Source organism: Meriones unguiculatus, chromosome 11, assembly GCF_030254825.1.
Source record: "Meriones unguiculatus strain TT.TT164.6M chromosome 11, Bangor_MerUng_6.1, whole genome shotgun sequence".
NCBI lineage: Eukaryota > Metazoa > Chordata > Mammalia > Rodentia > Muridae > Meriones > Meriones unguiculatus.
Genome location: NC_083359.1, coordinates 91,972,951 through 92,000,416, shown reverse-complemented (window position 1 = coordinate 92,000,416; position 27,466 = coordinate 91,972,951). Strand labels below are relative to the sequence as shown.

General features: G+C 46.6%; 1 protein-coding gene and 2 pseudogenes across 1 annotated transcript; 1 reads left to right on the top strand and 2 right to left on the bottom strand.

Annotated features, from left to right (window-relative positions):
* Positions 1-44: 44 nt before the first annotated feature.
* On the bottom strand, positions 45-26,939 carry F11r (F11 receptor). Its single transcript, XM_021647116.2, has 10 exons — positions 26,781-26,939; positions 4,030-4,098; positions 3,811-3,918; positions 3,462-3,608; positions 3,018-3,220; positions 2,769-2,871; positions 2,554-2,661; positions 1,440-1,452; positions 1,096-1,147; positions 45-983 (listed from the first exon to the last, which is right to left on the bottom strand). The coding sequence occupies exons 1-10, from the start codon at positions 26,839-26,841 to the stop codon at positions 948-950; spliced, it is 900 nt and encodes a 299-aa protein (XP_021502791.1). The 5' UTR covers positions 26,842-26,939; the 3' UTR covers positions 45-947.
* LOC132646399 (protein PBDC1-like) lies at positions 4,141-8,029 on the bottom strand (annotated as a pseudogene).
* LOC110554436 (heterogeneous nuclear ribonucleoprotein A3-like) lies at positions 19,666-20,634 on the top strand (annotated as a pseudogene).
* Positions 26,940-27,466: the final 527 nt, after the last annotated feature.

Genomic DNA, 27,466 nt, shown 5'->3' with positions numbered 1-27,466 from the left:
GAGTCCCTTAAAGATCTCATTCCCCCACTTCCAACAATAAGCAGTTTGACAAATCAAGTTTTTATTTCCAGCAACATCTTTCTAATACAAACACACAGAAACACAACCTTCACAAAGAGCTAGGAAGCCCTTCCAGAGCAACCAATTTCACTATACAATTAAGCTCAGTCTCGCCCTCTCCCCTCCCCCCTTTTTTGTCACACACACTCGAGAGCACGCATGCGCGCACACACACACACACACACCTGCCCGCACGCACGCAGCCCAGCCCACCGAAGAGCCAAGACTATAATGTACACATTTGCATCCTAAAAGGGTCTGTGCAGTAGATCCTAGCAAATGAAGACTGACTGACGGCCCTACCCATTCCAGCCTTTTCTTTAGATCGGTTTAAATCTCTTACTCCAAGTCTCTTGGGAGTTAACTGAGCTCTCCCACCTTTTGTAGACACAGTATCAGGAGCATCTCAGTGGCACATTTTGCGGAGACAGAGGAGCAGACTCTAGAGCCTGGAGACCTGAGGTCAGCCCCTCCTTTCTCCAGTCCCCACTCTGGAGCAGCTGGCACCCATCCTCATCAGGGGAGGAGAAGGCTGGGGAATTAGGCTTAAAGTCCTTATTCAGTGGCCATTACAGCCAGGTACTCGTTTTGGGTTCCTGTCAGCCCAGTCGTTTTTTTGCTGTCTAGTCTAGAACTCACGTCCACTCCCACACAGGAACAGGGAATGGAGACTTTATAACTAGTTTCAGGTCACCCAATGGTGGTAGGAAAGGTAGGGCAGGAAAGAGAAGTATCTGACGTTATTAAAGTCACATCCTAGCTAAAACAAAAGCGAGGGGTCCCGTGGAACCTAGGAGACAATGAAGGCATCCTGTGCAGGTACAGCCAGCAGCCGGAGCCTGCAGCACCTGAGTACAGCAGGTGGACAACAGAGGAGCCACGGCAGGTCACACCAGGAACGACGAGGTCTGTTTGAATTCCCCCTGGCAAAATAAAACACCCAGTCAACTCCATTTTGCTCACGAACACACTAACAGGCTGGCCAACATCCACCTGATGGGAAAGGCCTCCCCTCCTCAGGGCAGGCACACTCACCTCACTTCGAGCACTCGGCTGGCTGTAGATCACCTTCTTACTCGGCGCAGTCCTGGGAGTGAACCAGAAATGGGAGATGCTCAGGCCCTAGCAATGCACATGCCCTCACCAATATCAGGGGCCAGAATGGAAAAGGTCGCAGAAAAACAGAGTGTTTAGAAGGAAGGCGCTGACAGGAGGCAGGACACGTTCAGGAGACAGGGACAGAAGTCCACTTGTCATTGCCTACAAAACAGCTTCTTCTGCTTCACTCTCCACCCCCACTCCCCCATCTAGGGCTCAGCTCAGCTCCAAACCATGCATAGCCAGGCTCTTATCGGAGAACACTGGGACATCAGGCTCACCCTTTCTTTGCTCCTGGAAAAGAAAAAGGGAAAAACGATCATATGTAGTGACAATTCTGCCATTTTGGCTTCTTTAAACACACACACACACACACAAATGTTATTATAAGAATATGTGTTCATTTTAATCCCAGGTGTGGGGACGTGGGGCTGCTTTCGACTGTCCACACCAGCCAGCTGACTATGTTTTGCCTCTCGCTCTATCAGAGGCGTGGTTTTGCCAGCTGAGATAGTTTCTGCGATTGTGTGACGTTTGGAATTCTGGGAACTTTTCAGAGGGTGTATAAACACTAGGGCCCTGAGGTAAGGTGGGTGATTATTGCTCATTCAGGGGGGCAGGCTTTGGTTTCTTTTTATTTTATTTTTTGTTTGTTTTGGGTTTTTTTGGCTTTGGTTTCTTAGCAGTCACTCTCAAAGAAGAAACAAAAGAAATTAGAATAAAAATTTTTCCTATTTTCTCTCTCCCCTCTATTAGGGGAAGAAACAGAGGCAGGAGGAGGTAAAGGGTGGGAAAAAAAAATGAAGGACCCACAAGTAGCAAAGACCAGCTTTGATTGCTTTCAGGTCTGATTGCTCTGATTGCTTTGATTCAGCTCTGATTGCTTTCAGAACAGAACACAGCATAGCATGGAAATTAGGGGGAAGTGGTATGTGCTTCTTTTCTTTGTGGTTGTTGTTAATAATTTATTTTTTATTTTATGTACATTGGTGTTTTGCCTGCATGAGTCTGCATGAGGGACTCCAGATATTCTGGAACTGGAGTTACAGAGAGTTGTGAGCTGCCATGTGGGTGCTGAGAATCGAACCCCGGTCCTCTAGAAGAGCTGCCCATGCTCTTAACCCCTGAGTCACCTCTCCGGCCCTAGTAAGTGCTTCTTGATTTGAGCTAGATGAGAAAACCATGTTCCCTGGGGAGATGGCACCAGCACATGGCGTGTGGTCCGTACTCAGCCACCACAAACCACGCAAGGATAAAGGAAGGAGCTTCCAGCTGGGCCGAGAAGCACATGCCTATAATCTCAGCACTTGATAGGCTGAGGCAGGATAACCGCTGTGAGCTAGAGACCAGCCTGTGAGATCACGAACAAGCAAGCTTCCAAGGGGAAACACTTACTTTCAAAGTATCCTCGGCTATAGGCAAACCAGATGCCGAAAACTAAGACTCCCAGGAGGATCAGTGTCACGAGGACAGCTGCCACGATGCCCCCCACATTCAGTTCCACTGTGAGACACAAAGGGGAGGTCAGTCACCTGGATAAGCAGCCACACGAAAATCAGTTTCTGATCACGTCCCAGGTTCTAATGAGGCCAAAGCCACATCCGACTCACCAGCATCCATGCGCACAGCCTCCGACTTCATGGCTGTCCCAAATCCATTGTGCGCCTGGCAGTAATATTCACCGCTGTCAAAGGCTGTCACGGGATCGAAGATCTGGAGGGGAGAGAACAAACTGGCTTTTTGCTCGAATAAGCCAAGCACCTTAGTTTTCAGGACCTTAAGTCAGCCCCGACGCTGCTGTCATCCCTCTCAGGGCTTCCATGAATGTGCCCCTGTCCTTCACCTCACCCCTTTCATACCAGATCCCCTGACTTTGGATCAACGGTGTAGGAAGAATTGACGAAGGCACGGGTTTTCTTGGCATCTGTAGACATGAACATCCCATCCTTGAACCAGGAGTACTCAGAAGGTGGGGAACCATCCTTCTCTGAGCAGGTCAGCACTGCCCTGTTCCCAATGGTGACAGAGGAGGGGATGTTGACCGTCGGCTTGGATGGAGGCACTAGGGGAGAGAAAAGAAAATGAAGGTGCTGAACACAAGGGCAAGAGGGTTACGTGAGTGTAGGTAACTGAGGAGGACGACAACACTCTCAACCAATCAGAGGTACCCGTATACCCTTAGTTCCTACCAAGCCAGGGGGCCCGCCCCTCTACAGTCTCACCATCCACAAGGTCTAAAGCTTAACAGTCTGCCATCAGGTTCAGGGAAGCTTTAAGCCTACGGGAGGCGACATGGCACATACCAAGCACAGTGAGGTGGATGCTGACCTCCCCATAGTTCTGGCCACCGTCCTCGGAGACCATACAAGTATACTCGCCGCTGTCTTTCCGGGTCACGGAGCTGAATTCGATGCCGCTGGATGAGAATGTAACTCGGTCTGCATAGGGGGCTGCCAGGAGATGGAAGCAGAGACAGGAGAGATACAGTCAACGGGAGAGCCCAGAGAGGACGACCGTGGCAGCCCAGGCACGGTCTTTGTCCTCCACTCAAGGGAAACACTCGGAGCCCTGAGCTCCAGGGTGTGCCCACCTCTGGAGCCCAGGCCGGGCAGCGTCAGCCACTCCACAATGTCAACCACGGGGCCGAGTTACCTGTGATCTGGCTGTTGTAGCAAACAAGAGCAGTGGTGCTGCCTTGAACGAACTTCCACTCCACTCGGGGAGAGGTGAAGCCAGAGTAAGTGCAGGGCAACTTGACGGCTGTGGACGGGATCAAAATGAGAGAAAGGGGTAGCCGCCAAACGGCACAACAGAATGCATGCCCCCCCCCCCCGGACCCAGCCCTAACCCTCCACAGCTCTGGCCACTCACGTTCATTCTCAGGGACTTGGACGTCCGTTTTAAAACTGTACACGGAACCCCTGCCTTGCACCGAAGAGCCTGGAAAAACAAAATAAAATAAAATAAAAAATAACAAAGAAGAGATGGACCTCATCAGAAGGAGACAGAGTTGCCGTGAAGTGGGAAGAAAAGACAGATCTCGAAGATGAAGCTGAGGACTTAAGGTCAAGGGAGAGTCAGCCTGGCCAGTACCCTGAACATTTTTTCCCCCTCTGCTTCCCTTACAGGCTTGAGCCACCACCTCCTGGCTGCCCTGAATTTTTTTTTAAGTAATACAAACCAAAAGGAATTTATTTACAAAATGTCGTACTTTAACAGTTATAGGCAAGAAAAAGAGTATCAAGCAACAGTTAGCTAAGAGACTATGGTGTGTAGGCCATTATGCCCAGGGTAGCTTTTCTTACTAGCTAGAAGGATGTCCTGAGTCCTTCATCTGCGCAAGGGCAATCATTTAACCAAAGGGGGTCTGCGCCCGTAGCACCCGATACTTGTGAGTTCAGCTGGGCCATGCTTCTTAGCTTTTTCTCCTCCCTGGTTAGTTCTCTACTTTTCTCCTTCTCTGCTGACTCCTTCCTCTTTTCCTCCTCGTCTACCAGCTACTTCCTCAGCTTCCTCTTCTTTGTGGTCAGCTCCTTTATCTCCTTTGTCCCGAACTGCCGGAAACCACTCTGTTATAACCTTCCCGGTTCGGAGCAATTTCAATGGCAAGAAATGAACCCTGGGTGCAGAGATAGTGTTCTCCTCAGTGTAGCCCTAGGGACAGTCCAACCTCAGCCAAGTGATTTGAGTTCTTCTGGGTCCACTACGTCTACCCTGAGCGTCTCGAAGTTTTCACGGAATTCAGATTAGATCTGGTCATCTACTTTGGTGAGTTTCAGGAACTGTGGGTCAACTGCTCGTATCAGTTTGTAAACAGACTTCAGCATGCTGCGCTGCTCGAATGGCCCAAGCCATTTCAAGATCAGGGCCATTGCTATTAGACTCGGTGGGGAGAGAAAGAGCATGGGCGAGGGACACCACTTCCCCAGAAACCAGCTCTTCTGCTTTTGCTGGCAGCATCCATATTACAGGCAGGTAAGCGTGGCTTTCCTGCCCTGAACATTTTTTTATTTAAAATTTTATTTTTTATATTAATTACAGTTTATTCACTTTGTATCTCAACTGTAGCTCCCTTCCTCCTTCCCTCTCAATCCCACCCTCCTTCCCTCATCTCCTCACATTCCCCTCTCCAAGTCCACTGATAGGGGAGATCCTTCTCCCCTTCCATCTGACCCTAGCTTACCAGGTCTCATCAGGACTGGCTGCATTGTCCTCAACTGTGGCTTGGCAAGGCTGCTCCTCCCTTGGGGGTAGGGGGGTGGTCAAAGAGCCAGCCACTGAGTTCATGTCAGAGACATGCCCTGAACATTTTTAATGTGTTCTACCAGTACTGCTCCTATCGGTGGAAATAAGACACTCTGAAAGTCACGGTGGTGCAAGTCTGTAATCCCAGCACCGGAGAGGGAGAGGCAAGCAGATCACTGTGAGTTCGAGGCCAGTCTAGTCTACAAAGCCAAGGCTGCACAGAGAAACCCTGTCTTGAAACATTCCCCCTCCCCCAAAAAGAAGACATTTCTTTCAAATACAACTTCTATTTTTAATAGCTTCCTCTATGGCTCCCAATACTCTAACTAAATCCCCACTGGTCCAAAGGGAGCTTCCAGAATGACATTTCACGGTTCAGACATAGCTCCACAAAACACTGCAGCCACTCGGCAAAACAATCCTGGAAGGAAGCCAGCAAGCTGGAGGCAAGGGGGGTGGGGGGGAGGAAGAAGTACGAGGGTAATGAGCATAAAACTGCTACTTGACATTTGGAGGATGTGAGCTGCTTTTTAAAGTCTCGCCAGAGATGCTACATTGTTTGATCCCTGAAACAAGCATGACATATCAGCATGACAAGAGTCATTACCCTAATCTTACATGAGAAACTCAGACCACAAGTAAAGACAGGTGCACAAGCTCACAGAGCCGGTTGTGAGGCGAGGCAAGGACTAGAGTTGATCTCAGAGCACCTCATTAGAATTGCATACTTGCTAAAAGGAGAAAGAAAGAAAAAAAAAAGTAGTGGGGGTTGGGGGTGGAGGTATGAGGAGCCAGGAGGCTAATTACAGGGGAGTGTGAAAATTACAGGTGCTGGGAACTGAACCTGGGTCCTCTGCAAGACCAGAAAGTGCTCCTAACCTCTGAGCCATCTCTGCAGCCCCTCAGATGTCACTCTTTTTTGTTATTGTTGGTTTTTTGTTTTTGTTTTTTTTAAGAGACAGGGTTTCTCTGTGTAGCCTTGACTGTCCTGGAACTTGCTCTGTAGAGGCTAGCCTCAAACTCAAGAGATCCACCCGCCTCTGCCTCCCAAGTGCTTGGGTTAGAGGCCACCACCACCCAGCATGGATGTTACTCTTAAAAAGTCAACACTCATTGATCTATAAGTTATTTCTAATACTTTGTGACTTTGCGTAAATTCATTGTAACTTTAATGTTGAATTCACACTCAAGTGTAACAACAGATCTGGAAATTAAATCCTAAGACTGGAAAGTCCTGGGGATATGATTAAAAAGCTCAGTAATTAAAGGCACTTCCCACTTGAGGATGCACGCATAACCACCAAAGTTTGGTCTCCAGAATCCATGTCACAGGGAAAAAAAAGAGAGGTTGTCCTTTGAAATTCACACGCACATATAATAAATTGTAAAAAATTAGTGAGATCTGCAATCCCAGCATTTGGAAGGCAAAGGCAAGAAAATGGATGCAAGTTCAAGGCCAGCCAGGTCTACACAGTGAGTTCCAGGCCAGGGTCTGGGGGCTTACAAATCATCCACAGCTGGATGCTGGGACCTTTGGTCTACAAATATCTGAAGATGTTGCAGTTTGCCTTCTGTGATGCCTGAACCAGGTATCTCATTAGGAATGAAGACTTACTGCTCCAGCTGCTGGGAGTGCTGCCTACAGGGTCAAAGCTGCAGCCCACAGCTACACAACACCGCCCTGCCCCAGAACCTACTCTCTACCGGGGGAGGGGCAGCCGGAAACCATTATCTGAGAATAACAACGGGAGTGGTATAAAGGCCTCCCCCATTCCCCAACTCTCCCACAGAGAAGCTCCCTGATTATTAGTGGGAGATGTCAGTGCACCTCAGCCCCTCCCTCTGCCCAACCTCGTTTCCGTCCTCTCCTTTCCACAGGTATGAATCCCAAGAACACTCCCTAATAAAGCGTCTTGTATGGTAATTGATATCTCAGAGTCAGCTTCCCAAGAACCCAACCTATGACACCACCCAAATTAAGAGCAAACGCCTAATTAAACTAAAAAGCAGCCTCTGAAATTCACATGCGCACACATGAACCATAATGTGTGTTACTCATTCCTCGTAGTTTTCTATGTTGAATGAAGTTTTTAGTTAATCAATTAGGAGTGTGTGTGCATATGCCATAGCAACAACAACAACAAAAAAAGTAGAGGTCAGTATACAACCTCCTGGAAATCATTTCTCTTCTTCCGCCTTATCAACAGTGTCTCTCGTTTCTGCTACTGTGCTGTGTACTCCAGGCTGGCTGGTCCACAAACTCCCCAAATCTGGCTTTTTACATAGGTTCTGGCAATTTTAACCCCGGGTCTATATTACTCAGCAAGTGCTTTTTACCTGCTGGGCCATCTCCTGAGCCCCTAAAACTCTTTGGTTTTGTTTTTGAGTCCTCTGAAACTGTGAGATCAAACAGACTGACAGCATGCTCGGTGGTGGCACACGCCTTTAATCCCAGCAGGAAGACGGCAGAAGCAAGCAGATCTTCCATGAGTTCAAGACCAGCCTCGTCTACCCAGTGAGTTTCAGGACAGCCAGGGCTACAAAGAGAAACCCTGTCTTGAAAAACCAGGAAAACCAGGTGAGGCTGCACACACGTGTGATCCCAGCGCTCAGGGAAGCAGAGGCAGGCCTGATATGCAAAGCAAGTCCTACACAGAGAAACCCAGTCTCAAAAAAAAAAAAAAAAAAAACGAAAACAAAACAAACACAAACCAACCCAGGGATTAAATTCATATATACATATATATACATAAAACCAGGAATCTATAAGCACATAAACCTCTGGAAAATCACGATGGACATGAGCTAGCGTGTCCTCTTCCATAAAATACAGGAGCTAGAATCTCAATGCCTAACTCCCTCCTCTGCCCAAATGCCCATTGACTATGACTCACCTGTACCAAGACTCAAAAGTCTACTGTGGGTAGGTGAGATGGGTCAGGTGGGTAGTTACTTCTTAGCAAGCCTGCTGACCTAAGTTCAATCCCCAGGACCTACCCGGTAAAAGCAGGAAATCAACTCCCACAGATTTTCCTCTTACCTGCCTCCACACATGTAGCCAGAGCTACTTATGGAATCCTGTCTCTTAGAGGCAGGCAGATCTCTGAATGCAAGGCCAGCCTGGTCTACAGAGTGCGTTCTAAGACAGCCAAGGACACACAGGCAGTAAATAAATAGCAAATATAAAAAGAGCTAATTAATTGATGTCCGCTAAGCCTGCCTATGTCACCCATGATTCAAATCCAGCCTCAGCACCATGTTCTTCCTATTCATCCACAAGACGCCCCAACCAATCTGGCTCGCGTTTCCCTTCTCATTCCCTGACATGCCTTTGGAGCCATCGGTGGTCAATGTGCAAATCCAGCTCTTTCCTACTTGACTGCGTGACCTGGCCAGCCACTTCAGCCATTCTGAACGTTTTGTCAGTCTGTAAAAGTGAGATGACAACAGTTTCTATGTCAGAGTGAGGGCTAAACAAAGCAGTACAAATTAAATGCTTACCTCGGCGCTCAGGGAGCAGAGGTAAGTGGATCTTTTGGGGGAGCAGAGGCAAGGAGATCATTTTGAGTTCCAGGCCAGTCAGAGCTACACAGTGAGACCCTGTCTAAAAACAAACTCCAAAGAGCTTTGAACAGCATCTGGCCAACAGGAGGCACCAAAGAAGTACTGTATCTTCTCATTGTTCTACCTTTCCCGTCACCTGTTACGCCTCGCTTTCTAACATGAACCTTTTCCTCAACAAGACATTTAAATAAGTATTAAGTACTACATGAGGGCGGCCTAAATAAACCCCAGACCACCAAACTGTCTCCTCTGTCGCCATGACTGCCTCCGGAAGGCCTACCCTTCTCTAGAACTTTCATGGATAGAGAGATAGAATTAGGGATTCTGCCTCAAAGACACCCAACTGCATCAGGATGGATTATTTCCCTGCTTTCCATTTTTCCTCATGACAGCTCTTTTTAAATTTAACATCTGACCCTGCTACATACCCTCACTGATGTTTCATGGCAATTTAAAACTAGGAAATTACATCCTTTTCATTATACTTACTCAACCTCCTGCTGCCTCAGCTTCCTTCGTCCTGGGATTACAGATGTGCGCTACCACATGTGCGCAAATTGTCAATGCAATGCTGCAACAATCCTCAGGGACAGTGATGGTGTCAGGACCACCCTTTTCAACGTGGAGAAAGTGAGCAGTTTAAAAAGGCCGCCGAATAAAAAACTAACCAACCTTTAAGGTAGGCGGAGGCAGGAGGATCTCTGAGAGTTCCAGGCCAGCCAGCCAGGGCTGCGTAGTAGAGCCCATCTCTAAAGAAAACAACAACAAAACCTAAATAACTAACCAAGCAAACAAGAATCGGGGAAAGCAAGCAAGCTGCCCGTCCAAATAACAGTGAATGGTGGCAAACGTTTCAAAGCAACGCAGCCCGGTTGCCAGGTGGTGCCACCCAATCTCACCACCACAGCGACCCCCACCCCAAGGCAGATCCGAAGCTGTGTCCAGTGTCTGACGATTCCATGCTGCCCATGTAGCAAAACGAAATAATCAGCTAGTGAGAGAATTCCCGTGCTATCTGAGCTGTGAAAAGTTTCCCAGGTTTTCACCCCCTTTCCAGTGGCAACTGGCCCTCTGGGTAGCACAACCACTTCCCAGCTGTTTCCCAATCCTGCCCTTGCTCAAACTGCCTCTGCTGGGTGAAACACCCTTTCCCCTCTTTATCTGGTTGGCACCTGTCCCTTCACTTTTTTTTTTTCCAGGAAATGACCGGTCACACCCCAGTGCTCTTTCAGCCTTTTCCTGGGCTTTCATTATCCCCTGCAAAACACCACTAAAATATTTCCTGAGCTGAGTGGTGGCGGCACTCACACTTTTTATTCCTAGAGCTTGGGAGGCAGGTGGATTTCTGGGTTTGCAGCCAGCCTGGTCTACAGAGCCAGTTCCAGGACAGCCCTGGCTACACAGAGAAACACTGTCTCAAAAAAAGAAAAGAAGATATATTTCCCAATGTATATGCTGTTACATATAACGCTCCAATGTATCTTCATTAGTTTTGATTTGTTTGGGATAGGGTCTCATGTAGCCCAGGCTAGCCTCCAATTTCTGTACCTCCTGAATTCTGGGGTCACAGGAGTATTCCATCATACATGGTTTCACGTATCATGGGGGATTGAAACCAAGACTTCACGCATGGCAGGCAAGCATTCTGCCAACTGAGCTACATTCCCAGCTCCTAAATCCTAGTTTTGTTCTTATTTGTAAGATTTTGTTTTTATTCATGTGTGCACCTATGTATACACATGTGTTTGGGTATCCAGAGAGGCCAGGAGAGGGCAACAGATCCCCTGGAGCTGGCGTTACAGGTGGCCGTGAGCCTCCCAATGCTGGTACTAGGAACCAAATTCAGCTCTTAACTGCTGAATCATCTCCCAAGTCCTAAAACCTAGACGGATGTCAGAAGAGGGCGCTGGATCCCCTGCACCTGGAGATATGGATGCTAAGGAACTATCATGCGGGCACTGGTACCCACACCCTGGTCCTCAATAAGAATAAGTGCTTCTAACCTTTCCAGTCCCCTTAGTTTTGTATTTTAAAAGGAAGGGAGGTTTTGGTTTTATTTTTGATGCTTTGCTGTTTTGAGATAGGATTTCACTATGTAGCTCAGACTGTCCTTGAAGTGGCTGTCTGTTAAGAGTCTGGCTTCAAACTTGCAGAAATCCTCCTGCCCCTCCCTTTTGAGTGGTTGCTGGAATCGTGAGTGAATGCTTGAGATGACAAGCTTACTCCACCACTCCGAACTACAAAGTGATTTTAAGTTGAACTGTCTTGAAACAGTATTATATTCTCTGCCCATAATTCCCACTGTTTGGTAGACGGACCTGATTTCTGCACCTGGGCCGCAGTGAGACCTGATTTCTGCACCTGGGCCGCAGTGAGAGTCTGCAGGTGTTACACACAGTGGCAGAGGCTGGCTTCTGCAGCTAGGTGAGGGCACTGACTGGTCCTACAGACCAGACCTCCCAGGGAAGAGCAAGGGTCCAGGAGTAGAACAAGAGAGAGAGCCAGGAAAAAAAAAAAACAACTTCTAATGCCAGGTCTAAAGTAGCAAGAGGTGGGAGAACCCCCTATAGCTGGCTGTCTCCAGTCAACAGAAATAGAAAAGGGAAGAAGGGTGAGAGAAGGCGGGAAAGCTGACCAAGGACTCAGAATAGGGTCCCACACCGCCACTTGGTCATTCAGGTAAAGCCAGTACCGTTCATTTGTGGTTCTAAATCAAGTGAAAGCCAGTCACCTGTAACCCCAGTATCTGGATAAGGAGTTCAAGGCCAGCCTTAGCTCCTTGGTAAATATGACGCCAACCAACATTCACTTCATGGGGCCCAGTTTAAAGACAACAAAACAACACAACAAACCACAAATGAGAACTTTTGCTTTCCCACTGGAAAAGCAGGCATCCTCACTACTTAAAACAGACAGCAAGGGGGGAGCCATCTGCCAGCCAAGGACAGAGGTCTTACTGGGAACCAATCCAGCCATGCCTTCACCTTAGACTTCCAGCATCCAGAACTGTGAGAACATTTCTGACAAGATATCCAACCTGCGGTGTTTGCTGTGGCGTGACATCGGCCCCAGCAAACCAACACAATGATTCTCTTCTGTGTGTACCCACATTCTCATACCACACAGATAAAAGAAGGCTCAAGGACAGCTCTGCGCAAAGAATCTGCTTGTCCCATACAGCGAGCTCCTCACATCTGAACTGTAAGCACCGAGTGGGAGCGAGAAAGCCACTGACTGAAGTAACAGAGACAGCCAACATTTTCTCCAAACACTCACTGCGTACCAGACACTCCAAGCCCTTTGGTGATTTAATTCATTCAATCCTACTCTGATGCTATGAGACAGACGCAACTATAGCTCTCACCTTTAGTGAGGAAGTGGGGCACGGAAGTTAATTTGTTCAAGGCGGCAGAGCTAATGTTGTAACTCACAGTATCTGGATCTGGTACGTGATTCCGAATCAGCCAACTACAGTAATACATAGGCCCCCGTATACATTTACTTATGTGCCCCCGTGGAGCTCAGAAGGACATCTTGTGGAATTCTTCTCTCCTTCCACCAAGTGACCCCAGCTATCAAACTCAAGTTGACAGGCCTGGCTGCAAGCACCTTTACACACTAAGCCATCCTTTATTTTGTTTTTAGACAGAATTTCACAGATAATGACAGTTATCCTGGAGTTCCACGTGACTCACATTTTAGAGAGAAAGATAACCCTTAAAATTTGTTTCTCCTCCTTCTGCAAATGAATACAATAGATGAACTGGCATTTGTAAAAAAGCAAAAAAACGAGCTGGGCGTGATGCCACACTCTGTGATCCCAGCACTTGGGAGTAGAGGCAGGAGGATCAGGTTCAAGGTTACCCAACCGTCTTTAGGTACATAGTTACCAGCAAGTCTGGGCTAAGTAAACTTCTACCCTTACCCACCATGCCATCCCCAAAGCCAATTTAAATCTATCTGAGCTAGCATAGAAAGATCTCCAAAATATAAAATTAACATATGAAATGATGCCCACACCCATTTTTGAGTCTCACTATGTCTAACCTGAACTTGCTTTGTAGACCAGGCCTGGAATTCACACAGGTCAGCCTTCCTGTGGCTTCTGTGTGCTAGGATTAAAAGCATGCTTGAGGGGCTAGAGAGATGGCTCAGTGGTTAAGAGCACTGGCTGCTCTTCCAGAGGACTGGGGTTCAAATCCCAGCACCCACACGGCAGCTCAAAACTGTCTGTAACTCCAAGATCTGACACCCTCACACAGACATGCATGCAAAACACCAATGAAAATGAAAATGAGTAATTTTTTAAAAGCATAGTTCAATTTATATAAATAATTTTAAAAGAAAATTTACAAATTATAAAACTAGCCCAAGCACAGAGATTTTAAAACCTCTAAGAATGACTCCACTTGGCAATGTCCAGTATCTGGGCTCTCCTGCCCCATGTGCTAACTTTCTGTAATAAACAGGTGTATCCAGAATGTCATAATTTGGAGCAGTATTTTACAACCTTCCTAATGCTGTGACCCTTTAATACAGTTCCTCATGTTGTGGTGACCCCTAACCATAAAACCATTTTCACTGCTACTTAACTGCAACTTTGCTGTTATGAATTGTAATCTAAATATCTGCGGTTTCTGATGATCTTAGGCGACCCCTGTGAAAGGGTCATTTGACCCAAAAGGGGTAGCAACCGAAGGTGAGAAACGCTGACTTTGAGGGAAGAGGAGCTAGAAAGGAAAGGTCTTGGGAAGCAGTACTGCTGGGAGGTGGGGCCAACTTGGACTACATAGTGAAACCCTGTCTCAAAACAAGAGAAAGGAGAGAGGGAGGGATGGAAAAAAAAATCAGATAAACTACAAGAAGAAACAGCCAAATAAATAGGAGAGGCAAACACATGGCCAGAGACCAGAGGGCGGGGGCTGGGAGCGCAGCCCAGTGGCAGAGCACCTGCCCAGCTGTACAAGGCCCTGTGTTCCACTTCCAGCACTACAAAAGAACAAGAGAGGGGGGGGGGAAGTACCCAATACTGGTTATCACCGGCACACTATATCAGAACTCGAAGAATGTTCAAATAAACATCCAAGGTGAGCTGAGGTAACAGATGAGGAAGAAATGTGAGCTTCTGGGAGGAAAAGGGCGCAAGAACAGCAGCACACACATGGCTGGGAGGTGCTGACGACCCAAAGCAGGAGAACATGCAAGGGAGGATGTGAACAAGAATACAAGAAGACAGGAAAGGGTTAGAATAATCACAAAATATTAACTAAGTCAATCTCTTTTACCCCCTGCCCAGGTCCCTCACACCCTGAAGACAGGGTGTCAGTAGGTAGCCCCTGGCTTGTCCAAAATCAGTAAGTATATCATGCTGGTCACAAACTTTCAGCAATCCTGCTTCTGTTTTTAGAGTACTGGTATTATAGGCATGTGCCACTAAGCTGGGCCTCAGGGACTTTTTAAGAAGAGAGCTGGCAGTCTTACCTAGCTAGACCACACCAATCCTTATCCTCAGGAGATACACTCTGCTGACACCCGAAACCAAAGACAGTACTTACTAAACCCAAAACTCTCAATGGTTTTTCTCTATATGAGCATACCTATGATAAAGCTTACTTCCTAATTTAGAAACAATAAAAGATTAACAACAGTAACTCATAATGAAATAAGGGCAACACACTGTGATAAAAGTTATTTTAAACTTTTGTACCAGTAATACCAAGGTGTGGTGGTATATGTGTGTGATCTCAGCACTTGGGTAGGTGGAGAAGGCAAGAGGATCAGTAGAGGCTCAAGGTTATCGTGTAATTCAAATGCTGATTTCTGTAACCTCTCTCCTGAGAATCTCCTGTCTCGGTGTTATGTAAACACTCTCCCCAACTGTCCCCAGATGGGCCAATAAAGCAGCTTATAGCCAATCACTGAGCAGGGGAGAGAATAGGGCTGGACTAGGAAGAACAGGCCAGCCAGGGGAGGAGGAATAGGGGACTCAGCTGCATGGAGATGTCCAGATGACATCAGGGGAGAGAGCTGGAACAGGGAAAGCTAAAAAAAAGGAAGTATGTGTGCTTAGAGAGTTAAGAATAAAGTAATAACCGTTGTTATTGTGTTATGAAACTTTTTAAAAAAGACTCATCCGTTCTTTCATTCATTTAATGGTAGATCAATGCTCTGTTTCACACGCACCAGAAGAGGAAATCAGATTCCATTACAGATGATTGTGAGCCACCATGTGGTTGCCGGGAATTGAACTCAGTACCTCTGGAAAAGTAGTCTGTGCTCTTAACTGCTGAGCCAGCTCTCCAGCCCCCGAAACTTATTATTAAACAAATATGAATCTCAATTATTTATGTGGTAGGCGGGTTAAGAGAAAAACTGAGAAACAAACAGTTTTATAAAAAGTAACCTTAATAGATCAAGAACTCAAGACATGCCTCAGCTACGTAGTGAGCTGAAGGCCACCCTGACCATATTTAAAAAATAAAAACAGCCAGCTGTGGTGGCACAGGCCTTTAATCCCAGCACTTGGGAGGCAGAGGCAGGAGGATCTCTTTGAGTTTGAGGTCAATCTAGTCTACAAATTGAGTAGGACAGCCAAGGCTACAGAGAGAAACCCTGTCTCAAAAAACAAAAAAATATACACAACTAAACCACACCCCAAATTCATGTATTGTTTATTTCTGGAATTTTCCTTTCAGTATTTTTAAATCCAGATTGACCACAGGTAACCTAAAATGCAGAAGTAAAGACGAGGATCAGGAACTTACTATATTGTGTAATCAACTCCTAAAAATCAGTATATCTGAATAATACAACTGTGACAAACTGCTTTTCCAAAATGGTCACATTTATCTAGTATTTTTCTCCTCCCATATGCATGTTTTTAGGACTACGGTAGAGTCTAAATTCCATACACCCGGGATGGAATCCTGGTGACTCCATAATAGCCAAGAGTGATACACAGAATCTTCATAGTAAAGCTAGTGTATTTTAGGCTGGGCAGCGGTGGTACATGCCTGTAATCCCAGCCTCGGGAAGTCAGAGGCAGGTGGATCTCTGTGAGTTTGAGGCCAGCCTGGTCTACAAAGCAAGTCCGGGACAGCCAAGGCTACACAAAGAAACCCTGTCACGAAAAACCAAAAATGAAAAAAGAGAAAAAGAATTAAAGAAAAAGTTAGTGCACCTTCTTATTAAATTCTAAAGAAAAAAAAATGAGGCAAGTAATATTGTTATCCCATTTTGTTTTGTATTTTGTGTGTGTGTGAGAAAGAGTCAGAGACAGAAAGAGATGCCTGCCTATGCACACACTCATGGAAACCAGAGATCACTGTCAGTGTCTTCCTCTCTCACTCTCCACCCAATTTTTTCAGATAGGGTTACCTCTCGGAACCTGGAGCTCAATGACTGACAAGACTGTCTAGATAGCAAGTTCCCATGATCCTCCTGTCTCTGCCTCCTGAAGGCTGGAAGTAAAAGTGTATGCCATCAGGCGTGGCTGTGACCTGCTTTTAACATGGGTTCCGGGAATCAAATGCAGATTCTTACAAATACTTATGCAGAAAGTATTTTACCAACTGAGCCACCTCCCCAAACACCCATCTCATTTCATATATGGGGAAACCAAGGCTTGAAACAGTTGAGTCATAAGAAGTCTTAGGCCTCTCCAATTCTCTTGGAGTGAGTTTGTTTGTGTTTATTTTGGCAGCACAGGGGACCGAACCTAGGACCTTGTACAGGTAAGGGAAGGGCTATATCACTGAGCTACCCACCCCCAGTTTCAAATCCGTTTATTACTTTTAATTTGTAGTTTTGTTTTATATGGATATTTTGCATATATGTATATATGTACCATGTATGTAGCTAGTGCCTATAGGAGCCAGAGAGGGCATCAGATCCCCTAGAACTGGAGTTATAGGTGTTGTGAGCTACAATGTGGGTTCTGAGAATCAAATGCAGGTCCTCCGGAAGAACTGCCAGTGTCAACTCCTGGCTCATCTCTTGCCCCAGGTCTGTCCATTTTACGGTCCATTTTACTATGATACACTCCACTGCCAACTCCACTGCCCCAGCAAAGAAAACCCATCTACTCTCCAAGGTCCTGTTCAAATATTCCTTGATCCCTTTTCTCCCTAGTAATTAAAGGTAAACTTAAAGGTTAATACACAAAAGTAATTTAATGTTATATGGTATGGAAAAGAAAAAAATACCTAAATACTTCCATAAAAAATATATGGCTAAATTATATCATAGTCATAGACTAGATCTTGTTCAAGGCTTTTGTTTATTTTTGAAACAGGGTTTCTCTATGTAGCTCTAGCTTTCTGAGAACTCTGTAGACCAAGATAGCCTTGATCTTAGATACCTGTCTCTGCCTTTTGAGTGCTGGGATTAGGGGCATGTGCCAATACACCTAGCTGTTTTTAAGGTTTTTTTGTTATTGTTGTTTTGGTTTTTGGAAACAGGGTTTTCTCTGCATAGCCTTGGCTGTCCTGGCTTTGCTTTGTAGACCAGGCTGGCCTCACAGAAGCCAGAGATCTGCCCGCCTCTGCCTCTGCCTCTGCCTCCCCCAGTGCTGGGATCAAAGGCATGAGCTACTATACCTGGCTTAAGTTTTAATATACATGTATGCATTACAGTAATTCATAGAACCCAAGAATGAAACAATAGTGTTTTTAGCCAAAAAGTAAGAGTACATATATATTTTCTCTATAGTCCTATATTTTCCCATTTTTCTACCTGGAGCAGGTTATCACTGTGTTGTCTTTGTTTTGAAATGAGTCACTACAGGGATGGAGATGGCTCAGAGGTTAAGAGCACTGGCCGTTCTTCCAAAGGTCCTGAGTTCAATTTCCAGCAACCACATTGTGACTCATAACCATCTAGTACCCTCTTCTGATGTGCAAGCACACATGCAGGCAGAATGGTGTATATAAATAAATTTTAAAAAAGAAAAAGAAAGAGAGTCACTCTAGCCCAGACAGTACTTCAACTCACCATCCTCCTGCCTCAGCTTCTTAGTATTGTGATTACAGACACTACAACCAACTGCATCTCCATCACTTTTGTTTTTCTTTTTTTTTTTTTTTTTATCTCTTTTTCCCTTTCTCTCTCCTCCTCCTATCCCCTGCCCCAACTTAGGGGCTGGAGAGGTGGCTTGGCAGTTAAGAGAATGTACTGCTCCTGCAAAGGACCCAAGTTCAGTTCCTAACACCCATCAGTTGGCTCACAGCTGACTGTATCTCCAGCTCCAGGGAATCTGATGCCCTCTTCTGGCCACCTTGGGAACTCACACATGCATGCCCATACACACACACATACATACATTAAGAAAAATAAGTCAGTAAAAAAAAAAAATTGAACAGAAGTAACTCTGCAAAGACGGAAAATGCCCATGGGTCATTAAGTAGAAATCTCAGTGCCAAGCATGGGATACTTCCTTATGAATTGTTCGCCAGGCAGCCCCAGGGGCCCCAAAACAAGAAGGGATATTCACATTGCTCTTAGCTACCCACCAGACAGACGGTAAGACTCCACCATTAAAGACATAACATACTTCGGTTGCTGGGTATAGAGAAATCAAGCTGAGCTGAGCCAAAAGCTTCCTCCCGCTAGCTGACTTTCACCGTGCTGGAAGGTGCTATGTAGGCAACTGGAAAAGCAAAGTAATCAATGGTGTTACTGAGCTGTGGACCCTGTATGCTATAATACCGATGAGTCAAGAAAGCCACGCCTACTAGTGCAACAGTGGCACAACCATTAAAGGAATAATTAACTGCACGGTAGATCAAAGGCCCACCCCACAGGAGGAAGTTTAAGCCCAGTACCATGGACCTGGTCAAAAGCATGAGCTGGAGAGTTCAAAGGCCACGGGCTATGAGACCTGCAGCTTTATTTTGCTAACTGGACATGCTATTCAACTGCCTTCTAAGTATTTGTTTCTATTAGCCAAAAGAAGGTCTTTTTTGCAACAGATGGTAGTTAATGACTTAGAACTGATCAAGACACTGGAAATAAATGACTACTGAGTGTTAATCCTACATGGCACATCTGTATTACTCCCTCCAGTGTTGATTGTATAAACATGTTCTTGTTTTAATCCCAGGTCTGATTGGGTCTGATTCAGACCGTCCACAGCAGCAGGCTGTTTGCCTCATGAGGGCTCTGAGAGGCACTCCTTGCCAGCTGCAGATAGTTTAAATCTGAGGACTCTGGAGAGAGAATAAATGCCAGAGCCCAGAGTGTGGAGGTCCCAAGAAAGAACAAGGCTGCTGCTGCTTCCCCCTGCGGCGGCTCCTGGTTGCTGTTGACAAGAAGTTGAAGATCACCTAAAACAAGGATTGGACTAGCTCCAAGGAACCCAACCACCCTAAGCAGCAGGAAGCAGCTAAGAAAGAGAACTGTACCCCCTCTCCCACTAACCATTTCTCACTCCTACCCGGCGTTGGGGTGTTGGAAGGAACCGGGGTGGAGTAGGGAGAAAGATATAAAAAAAAAAGTAAATAAATAAGTTTTTAAAAAAGTACACCAAGATATTGAACTCGAGTTGGAAGAGGCGAGTCCGGTCTCAAAACGGAGAGCCATGATCCAAAGGAACCAGAACAGCTGAGGAAGCTGTTTATTGGTGGTCTGAGCTTTGAAACCACAGATGATAGCTTAAGAGAACATTTCGAGAAATGGGGTACACTAACAGACTGTGTGGTGATGTGAGATCCCCAAACAAAACGTTCCAGGGGCTTTGGTTTTGTGACCTACTCTTATGTGGAAGAGGTGGATGCTGCCATGTGTGCCCGGCCACACGAAGTGGATGGGCGTGGTGGAACCACAGAGAGCCGTTTCTAGAGAGGATTCTGTGAAGCCTGGTGCCCATTTAACGGTGAAGAAAATTTTTGTTGGTGGTATTAAAGAAGATACAGAAGAATATAATCTGAGAGACCACTTTGAAGCACATGGCAAGACTGAAATCATAGAAGTTATGGAAGACAGGCAGAGTGAGAAAAAGAGAGGATTTGCTTTTGTAACTTTTGATGATCATGACAGAGTTGATAAATTTGTTGTTCAAAAATACCACACTATAAATGGGCATAATTGTGAAGTGAAAAAGGCCCTTTCTAAACAAGAGATGCAGTCCGCTGGATCACAGAGAGGTCGTGGAGGTGGATCTGGCAACTTCATGGGTCGTGGCGGAAACTTTGGAGGTGGTGGCGGTAACTTTGGTCGTGGTGGAAACTTTGATGGAAGAGGAGGCTGTGGTGGTGGCAGCAGAGGTAGTTATGGTGGATATAATGGATTTGGAGGTGACGGTGGCAACTATGGTGGTGGCCCTGGTTACAGTAGTAGAGGAGGCTATGGTGGTGGAGGACCAGGATATGGAAACCAAGGTGGTGGATATGGTGGAGGAGGATATGATGGTTACAATGAAGGAGGAAATTTTGGTGGAGGTAACTAACTATGGTGGTGGTGGTGGGAACTATAATGACTTTGGAAATTATAGTGGACAACAGCAATCAAATTATGGACCCATGAAGGGAGGCAGTTTTGGTGGAAGAAGCTCAGGCAGTCCCTATGGTGTTGGCTATGGATCTGGTGGTGGAAGTGGTGGATATGGTAGCAGAAGGTTTAAAACAAACAAACAAACAGCAGAAAAGGCGACAGTTCTTAGCAGGAGAGAGAGTGAGGAGTTTGTCAGGAAGCTGCAGGTTACTTTGAGACAGTCGTCCCAAATGCATTAGAGGAACTGTAAAAATCTGCCACAGGAGGAAAGATGATCCATAGTCAGAAAAGTTACTGTAGCTTAAACAGGAAACCCTTCTTGTTCAGGACTGTCATAGCCACAGTTTGCAAAAAGTGCAGCTACTGATTACTGCAATGTAGTGTCAATTAGATGTACATCCCTGAGGTCTTTTATCTGTTGTAGCTTTGTCTTTTTCTTTTCATTACATCAGGTATATTGCCCTGTAAATTGTGGTAGTGGTACCAGGAATAAAAAAATAAGGAATTTTTAACTTTAAAAAAAAAAAGGAGGGCTGGAGAGATGGCTCAGAGGTTAAGAGTACTGCCTGCTCTTCCAGAGGTCCTGAGTTCAATTCCCAGCAACCACATGGTGGCTCACAACCATCTATAATAAGATCCAGTGTCCTCTCTGGCGTGCAAGTGTATATGCAGATAGAACATTGTATACATAATAAATAAATAAAATATATATTTAAAAAAAAAAAAGGACACCAACACTGCAAGGCTCTGAGATATCACAAAAAGAGGAGTGGAAAGAATATAAAAGCTGTTAATAAAATGCTCAGCATGTAAAGGCACTTTCTGCCAAGCCTGACATCGTGAACTCAGTCCCCCAAGTCCCCAACAGTTAGATTCTGAGGCCATACATTATAATCATATATACACTAAAATAAGTAAACACAATTTTACAATTTTTTTAAACTGTAACAGTGAGAGGGCGTGGAGGAGGGTTGTGAAAGGCTATCCGCTGGGCATGGCACAGCTGTTTCACTCTTAACCGGAGCAGCTGTGTTTGCCTGCATAAGACTGGCCCCACTGAGATTCAGTCTCAGTGGGATGGGGCAGGAGTTCCTGGGCTCCTCCCACTCTACCCCGGCAGCTACTACCTACTGGAGAATGAATCACCGTCTAAGGTGGTGCAGCCTCAGCTCCATTACTCAGGACCCAACAGTTTATAGCACCACACCCAAAGGCCTTGGTTAAATAAACTCAGTAGATCACAAAACAAAAACAAAGCAGAGGACCAGTGAGATGGTTCAGCAGGTAAAGATGCCGCCACCAAGCCTGCGCTCCACATGGTGGCTCATAACCATCTATAATGAGATCTGGTGCCCTCTTCTAGTGTGCAGGCACAGATGCAGGCAGGATATTGTATAAATAATAAATAAATCTTTAAAAACATTAAAAAAAAATTAGTCCTAGGCCAGTCATGGTGGTACACACCTTTAATCCCAGCACTCAGGAGGCAGAGGCAGGCAGATCTCTGTGAGTTTGAGGCCAGCCTGTGAGTTCCAGGACAGCCAGGGATGTTACACAAGAGAAACCCTGTCTTTAAAACAGCAGCAGCAACAACAACAACAAAAAATTAGTCCTTAAAAAAAAATAAAAGGAAAGATGTGAATGTGGGAAGAAAATTTGTTGGAAGGAAAGATCCCTGGGACCGAAATGGGGGTGAAGGGCTGATGTGAGTATGAACACAAAGCAAGACGTGGTTTGCAAGTCCTGCCTCAGCCTCTGTGCTGACACTACTGACAGGTGCCCCCTGCCCAGCACAAAAGTCACTGCCTGCCTGCCTTTCACTCCCCAAACGTTCTGTGACTTGTTAACTGCTGTATATTCCAGTTAGGGGTCACGCTTGTAGCTTTTTGAAACAAAGAAACAAGTTCACTCCAGACCTCCCAGGCTCTAGCTGTGGATCCTCCCTGAAGCTCCCGGAATATCTGTTGGATGAGAAGTTGACACAGAGGCTGGAGACTCCAGACACTGAACAGAGACCCCAGCGGCCATGTTTTTGGACAGGAGGGTCCAGCCCACAGCACACCAGCTACTTCCTTCTACTGCTTTAATAGGAAGCCCTTTATTTTAGCTTCACACACATCCTGTGTAACTATTTAGAATATTCCTCAAGGTGCTTTTATGCCACTAGTTTGACTTTTTAAAAAGGAAGGAAGGAAAAGGCGGGAAGCCAGCCAGCCAGCCAGCCTCTGGTTTTCTCTGAGAACACTGCCTTACTTCACATCTGCGCATTTGAACTTCAGAAGACACTCTGGACATAATGAACAAAAGCTTTCTTGAGGTTGGAGTGATGGGATACAGAATGTCTGGGCAAAAGGAAGGTGTGAGAGTCCTACTACAGAGGAGACCCAACCCTCTGAAGAGGGGAGAAATTGATAATGACAGTGGGGAGGTAGGCAGCTTTCACTCCATGGCTCCCTCCTGCCTCCTTCTGCAGACTTTCCAGTTTTACCTGTTCAGCCCCCTCCCCCATCTCCCCTATTGCAAATGACAGTCATGCCTGCCAGGACAGCACTCACTCCAGGGACCTGGCATCAAGCTTCCTGCCAGCCAGCTGCTTCCTCTAATCCCACCCCCACACTGTAAAACAAATGACATAAGCTGGACTTTGGACAGAGACTTCGCTTATCAGGGAGTCCCAGGCAGATGAACTTCATGGTTTCAATGGCTGGAAAACCCCAATGTGCATTCGCTCATACTGCTTCCCACTGCCTCCTCCCAATAATGAGAAACTTCTCTCTTAATATTTGTTTTGTTCACTAAGCTGACCAGTGAAGAGGAAAGTGGTATGAGTTCTGCGATTCCCTAGTCTCAAATCCAACAGACGTGAAAATCGAGCCCCATTACTTCCTAATTTACCACATAAAATGTATGTAGCATTTCAATCCATCTTTGGGGGGTTTGGGAGAGGGCATGTCGGAACCCTCCCCCTTGAATTCCAGCTGTGTGTAGAGGTTGGCAGATCTAAGCAGCCAAGACCAGCATGGAAAAAAAACCACAGACTTCTGTGAGTTCAAGACTACTAGCCTGGTCTACCTAGCAAATTTCAGGCCAGCTAAGGCTGCACAGTTACACCCTATCTCAAAACAATAGCAAAAGGGAAGGAAAAAGAAAAATCTCCAGGCTATATTAAGCAAAAATAAACGAAATGCAACCTAGTATATACCGTAAGCCGCTTTTGTGTAAGACATGGGTGAGAAAAGAAACATACATTTGTTACACATGTCTGTATAATAAAGCAGGAGAAAGATATACACAAGGGACTCTGGCAGGTATAGCTGCGCGGGCAAGAACACAATGGGAGTGAGCTACTCCACCCCTTTGAAGTATTTCAAACCTCAAATCCTGTCAAGCAACGCGTTTTTGAATAAACAATTTTTAGAATCACAGAAGCTCTGCCCAAAGGAGAAGCAGGCTGGAAGCCCTTGACAAGCCCTGGTCCCAGAGGTGCCGACGAGAAACATCACAGGTGAAAGCATTCCAGAGCCAAGCCTAGCCCGCTGGAGTCATGCCAGCCCCTTCTGGCTGTGGCCACTCACTAGTTTCTTGCTTCAAGAGAACTATTATTTTCCCCAGGAGGAAGCAATAGTTATGAGTCACCAATCCACAGTTTTGAGGGAAGTCTACCCCTGAAGAGCACATTGAAGTTCTCAAAAGGGTCTTCTTCAGAAACATCAGGAAACATTGGGGCTCTGACCAAAACCTAGGGCAATAAGTAGTCAACCCCTCTTACGAGGAGGAGAACTCCATGTCCAGCTAAGGGGAGGTAGAGAAAACGTAGGCATTCCAACCCGGGCTCACTTTCTTCCCTTCCGGATACAATAGAAGTTGACCCGTCCGCTGGCCACCGCTTGTAGCTGAATGTTTTCCAAGTTTAGGTTCTCTAGGGAATGAAATGCAGCATTCTGGGTCACTAGTTTCACACTCCCCAAGCTCAGCTCTCCCAGCACGTCGGTGTCTCTCCCTGCCACTGAGTGTCTCAGGCTGGAGCTTAGCTGGCCCCTACTTAACTATCTTGCCCTTTCTTCGCCCTTCCTGATGGCAGAGCCCATGGTGAGGAGTGACTCAGGAAGAGCAGAGCCCAGGAGCGATCTGTTTATGCTTCAAACCTGATGTCCCCACAGAAGCCCTTACTTTACAATTAGTAATAACAAAATAAAGCCCTGCCATTGGGGATTTCCCTGCTTCCTCTGACCTACTCTAGTAAGGACAGCATCCCTGCATCCTCACAAAATCCAAAGGGGTAATAGCTGTGCCTCAGTAATCCCTTCATGTATATGTGGCTATTATCTCCATTGATCCTCATGGCAAGCGCAGGACCAGTATTATTACTCCTGTTTTATAGCGGAAAAGACTGAGCTACTAGCCTAAGGTCAGAGACAGAGGGGGTTTCAGGGAGGCAAACCCAGAGTCCCAGGTGAGGTGACCAGGCCGCCATTTCCATCCTCATTTGCACTAGCCAAATCACTCCCCTCCCCCACGTCACCCCGACATGTTACTCCCTAGAACCCACTGCCCTACCAAGCAAACACAACAGCACGTGGGGCTTTCTTTGAATGGTGGTGGCTCCTTGCTCAAAATGCTGCTATCACAACAATCCTTTCAGCAGGGGTATGTGCTAGAACCAATAAAGGAAATTAGGAGAAGAGAAAAGGAAGGAGGGAAGGTATTGGAAGGAAGCAGCTCCAGGAAGTTTATAAGCTTAACAACTACTGTCACTGACCCAAGAAACAGTACACAAAACAGGAATGTGGGTGTGGCTAACATTTCTAAGATATGAACTAAAATGAAATGTGATGGGTGAGCAAAGAAAGGGAGAGGAGGCGAAGGAGAAATGGATTAGTAGAAATCAAAGGTGAAGTGAAAAAAAAAAAGACTCTAGGGGAACGGATCTTTTTTTTTTTTAATGACAAGACAGCAGATTTTGAAGCAATGGTTCTGTTAGCTCTTGTGCCTCGTGCCTTGAATGCTGGATCTCCAGGAATGGGAGACAGTTAGAGGACTCTGGTTTCATCCCCAGCTTAGCTTCTATCCCCTTGTAAACCGGAAAAGTCATTTCCTCTCTCCAGACTCATTTCCTTATCTGTACAATGGAGGGAAGTAGGATCACCTTTTGCCTAGTCCACCCAAAGTTTTACAGTTGTGATGAGAGAAAAACATCTTGCATATTTCTGCTCTCCAAAAATGTCAAAATGAAGACACCCAGGCTGACGGTAAGGCTTCATTTCCTTTACCCTCTAAAATGCGAACCTCGAAGGGAAGCAGATCCATACAGAACACAACAAGACAACAGTAGTAGTTAGCGTATGACACTCAAGAATCAGACGGAACACACCCAAGTCTCTGGGTTTGGTCCTCAGCGCTGCAGGGTGGTGGCGGGGAAAATCAGACAGATAAATACACAGGTGCTGACACCCATTGACCGAGGAACAAACCAACCAACCTCACACTCAACCTCACACAAACACATCTCGAGACAGTCATGCCCCAGCATGCGAGCTTGGTTGTTTCTCAGGAAAGGGAGTCGACAGAGAAACAAAAAAACTCGCATTCCCGGTAAGGAGGAGGGCAGAGTTCTGGCTCTAAGGAGATCCAGCCAACCAATAAACCCAGTCTCCCCCAGGAAATCGCCACTCAGTCAACAACCTTAATTAGGACTCCTCGCTACTTAGTCAAGAAAGGATTTCTGAATACTGTGATCTGAGAAATTTTGGAGAACTCATTTCTTCAGACGCCGAACGACGGCATTTAATCCCAGCCGGTCCATAACTTTTACAAGAGCGAGAGACCCCTTCTGCAAAAGCCAGGAAAAGGAAACCTTTCCTGGTCCCCACCTCCATTACTTTTCCTCCTCCGACACTTAAGCCAAACGAGGCTCAAGGTTTCTGAGTTGTCTGAAGATGTCGGAGGGGCAGGGTGGCCCTTCCCAGGAGCATATTATGGAGGGGAATGGCCAGCGAGAGAGTTGGGTAGGGGAAGGGACCGGAAGGGGAGACGCAGAAACGTGGACCCTCCTAGTTATTTTTGGTGCTCCGACGGAGAGGATCACTCCAGGCTACGGTGTGAGAGGTGGGTCACAGATCACCCATTTGGGGGAGGGGAGCCAGTCCTCCGGTGGGAGAGGGGAAAGGAGAGTGACCAGACCCAGGCAGAAAAGTAGACTCCAAAGGGCGAGGCAGGCGAGCAAGCAGGTTTCTGGACTCCTCCCTTCCCGAGGGCGCGCGTGGGGTGCGCCTTCTTCCAACCTCTAACCGGACCCACCTACTCCTCCAAAAACTCTGGGAACTCACCCAGGATCACCGACGTGAAGAGAAACAACAGTCTCCTCCCGGCTTTCCCCTCCGTGCCCATCACAGTTACAAAGCCGACGCGACGGGCACCGCCACTCTGCTGGGAACGGCTTCGCGAGCCACCGCGCTGGGACTGGACTCCAGCCGCCAGGTTGAGCCCCGCCCGCCGCTCTCTCCACCCCCGAGGGGCGGCGCCCGGCTGCCCCGCGCTCCGATTGGTGGAGAGAGAGGGAGCTCCGGCTGCGACTCACCGTACGCAGGTGCAGCCCCGCACCTTCCTCCCTCTGGAGTCCGATTGGTGCCTTTCTTCCCTAGAGACCTCTGGTTGGCCCAGGAGACTGTCGCTTAAGGAGGCCCAGGCCTCCTCCTGGACAGGTAAGGGCATTCCGATTGGGCAAGAGGGCAAGCCGGGAGAACCTTTCCAACTGGCCCGGCTTATCTCTAAGGAGATGAGGAAGAGGACCGGCCTGTGAGATGCAGGAATGTGCTTGGTTGATTTTTTATTTTTTCCCCATTACTCTGATTGATGTTGCAGAATCTTTGGTCCCCTCCCCTTTGGTTAGTGAAAAACGTATTAGTATGGGAAGGTGTAGGGAGACAGGTGAGAAACAAGAGATACCTTGAGTACCTCAGACTGGGTTGCTGTCCTCCCCAGGGCGTTCTCTCAAAAAGAAACTTAAATACGC

Bases quoted from the DNA above. Each gene is read 5' to 3' on its own strand.
- F11r (XM_021647116.2), bottom strand. From the start codon at position 26,841: ATGGGCACGGAGGGGAAAGCCGGGAGGAGACTGTTGTTTCTCTTCACG. The intron at 3,919-4,029 runs GTGAGTGGCCAG...TCCCGTCCACAG, and splicing joins CCAAGTCCCTGAGAATGAAC to CCGTCAAGTTGCCCTGCACT. The intron at 3,609-3,810 runs GTAACTCGGCCC...ATCTCCTGGCAG, and splicing joins CTACAACAGCCAGATCACAG to CCCCCTATGCAGACCGAGTT.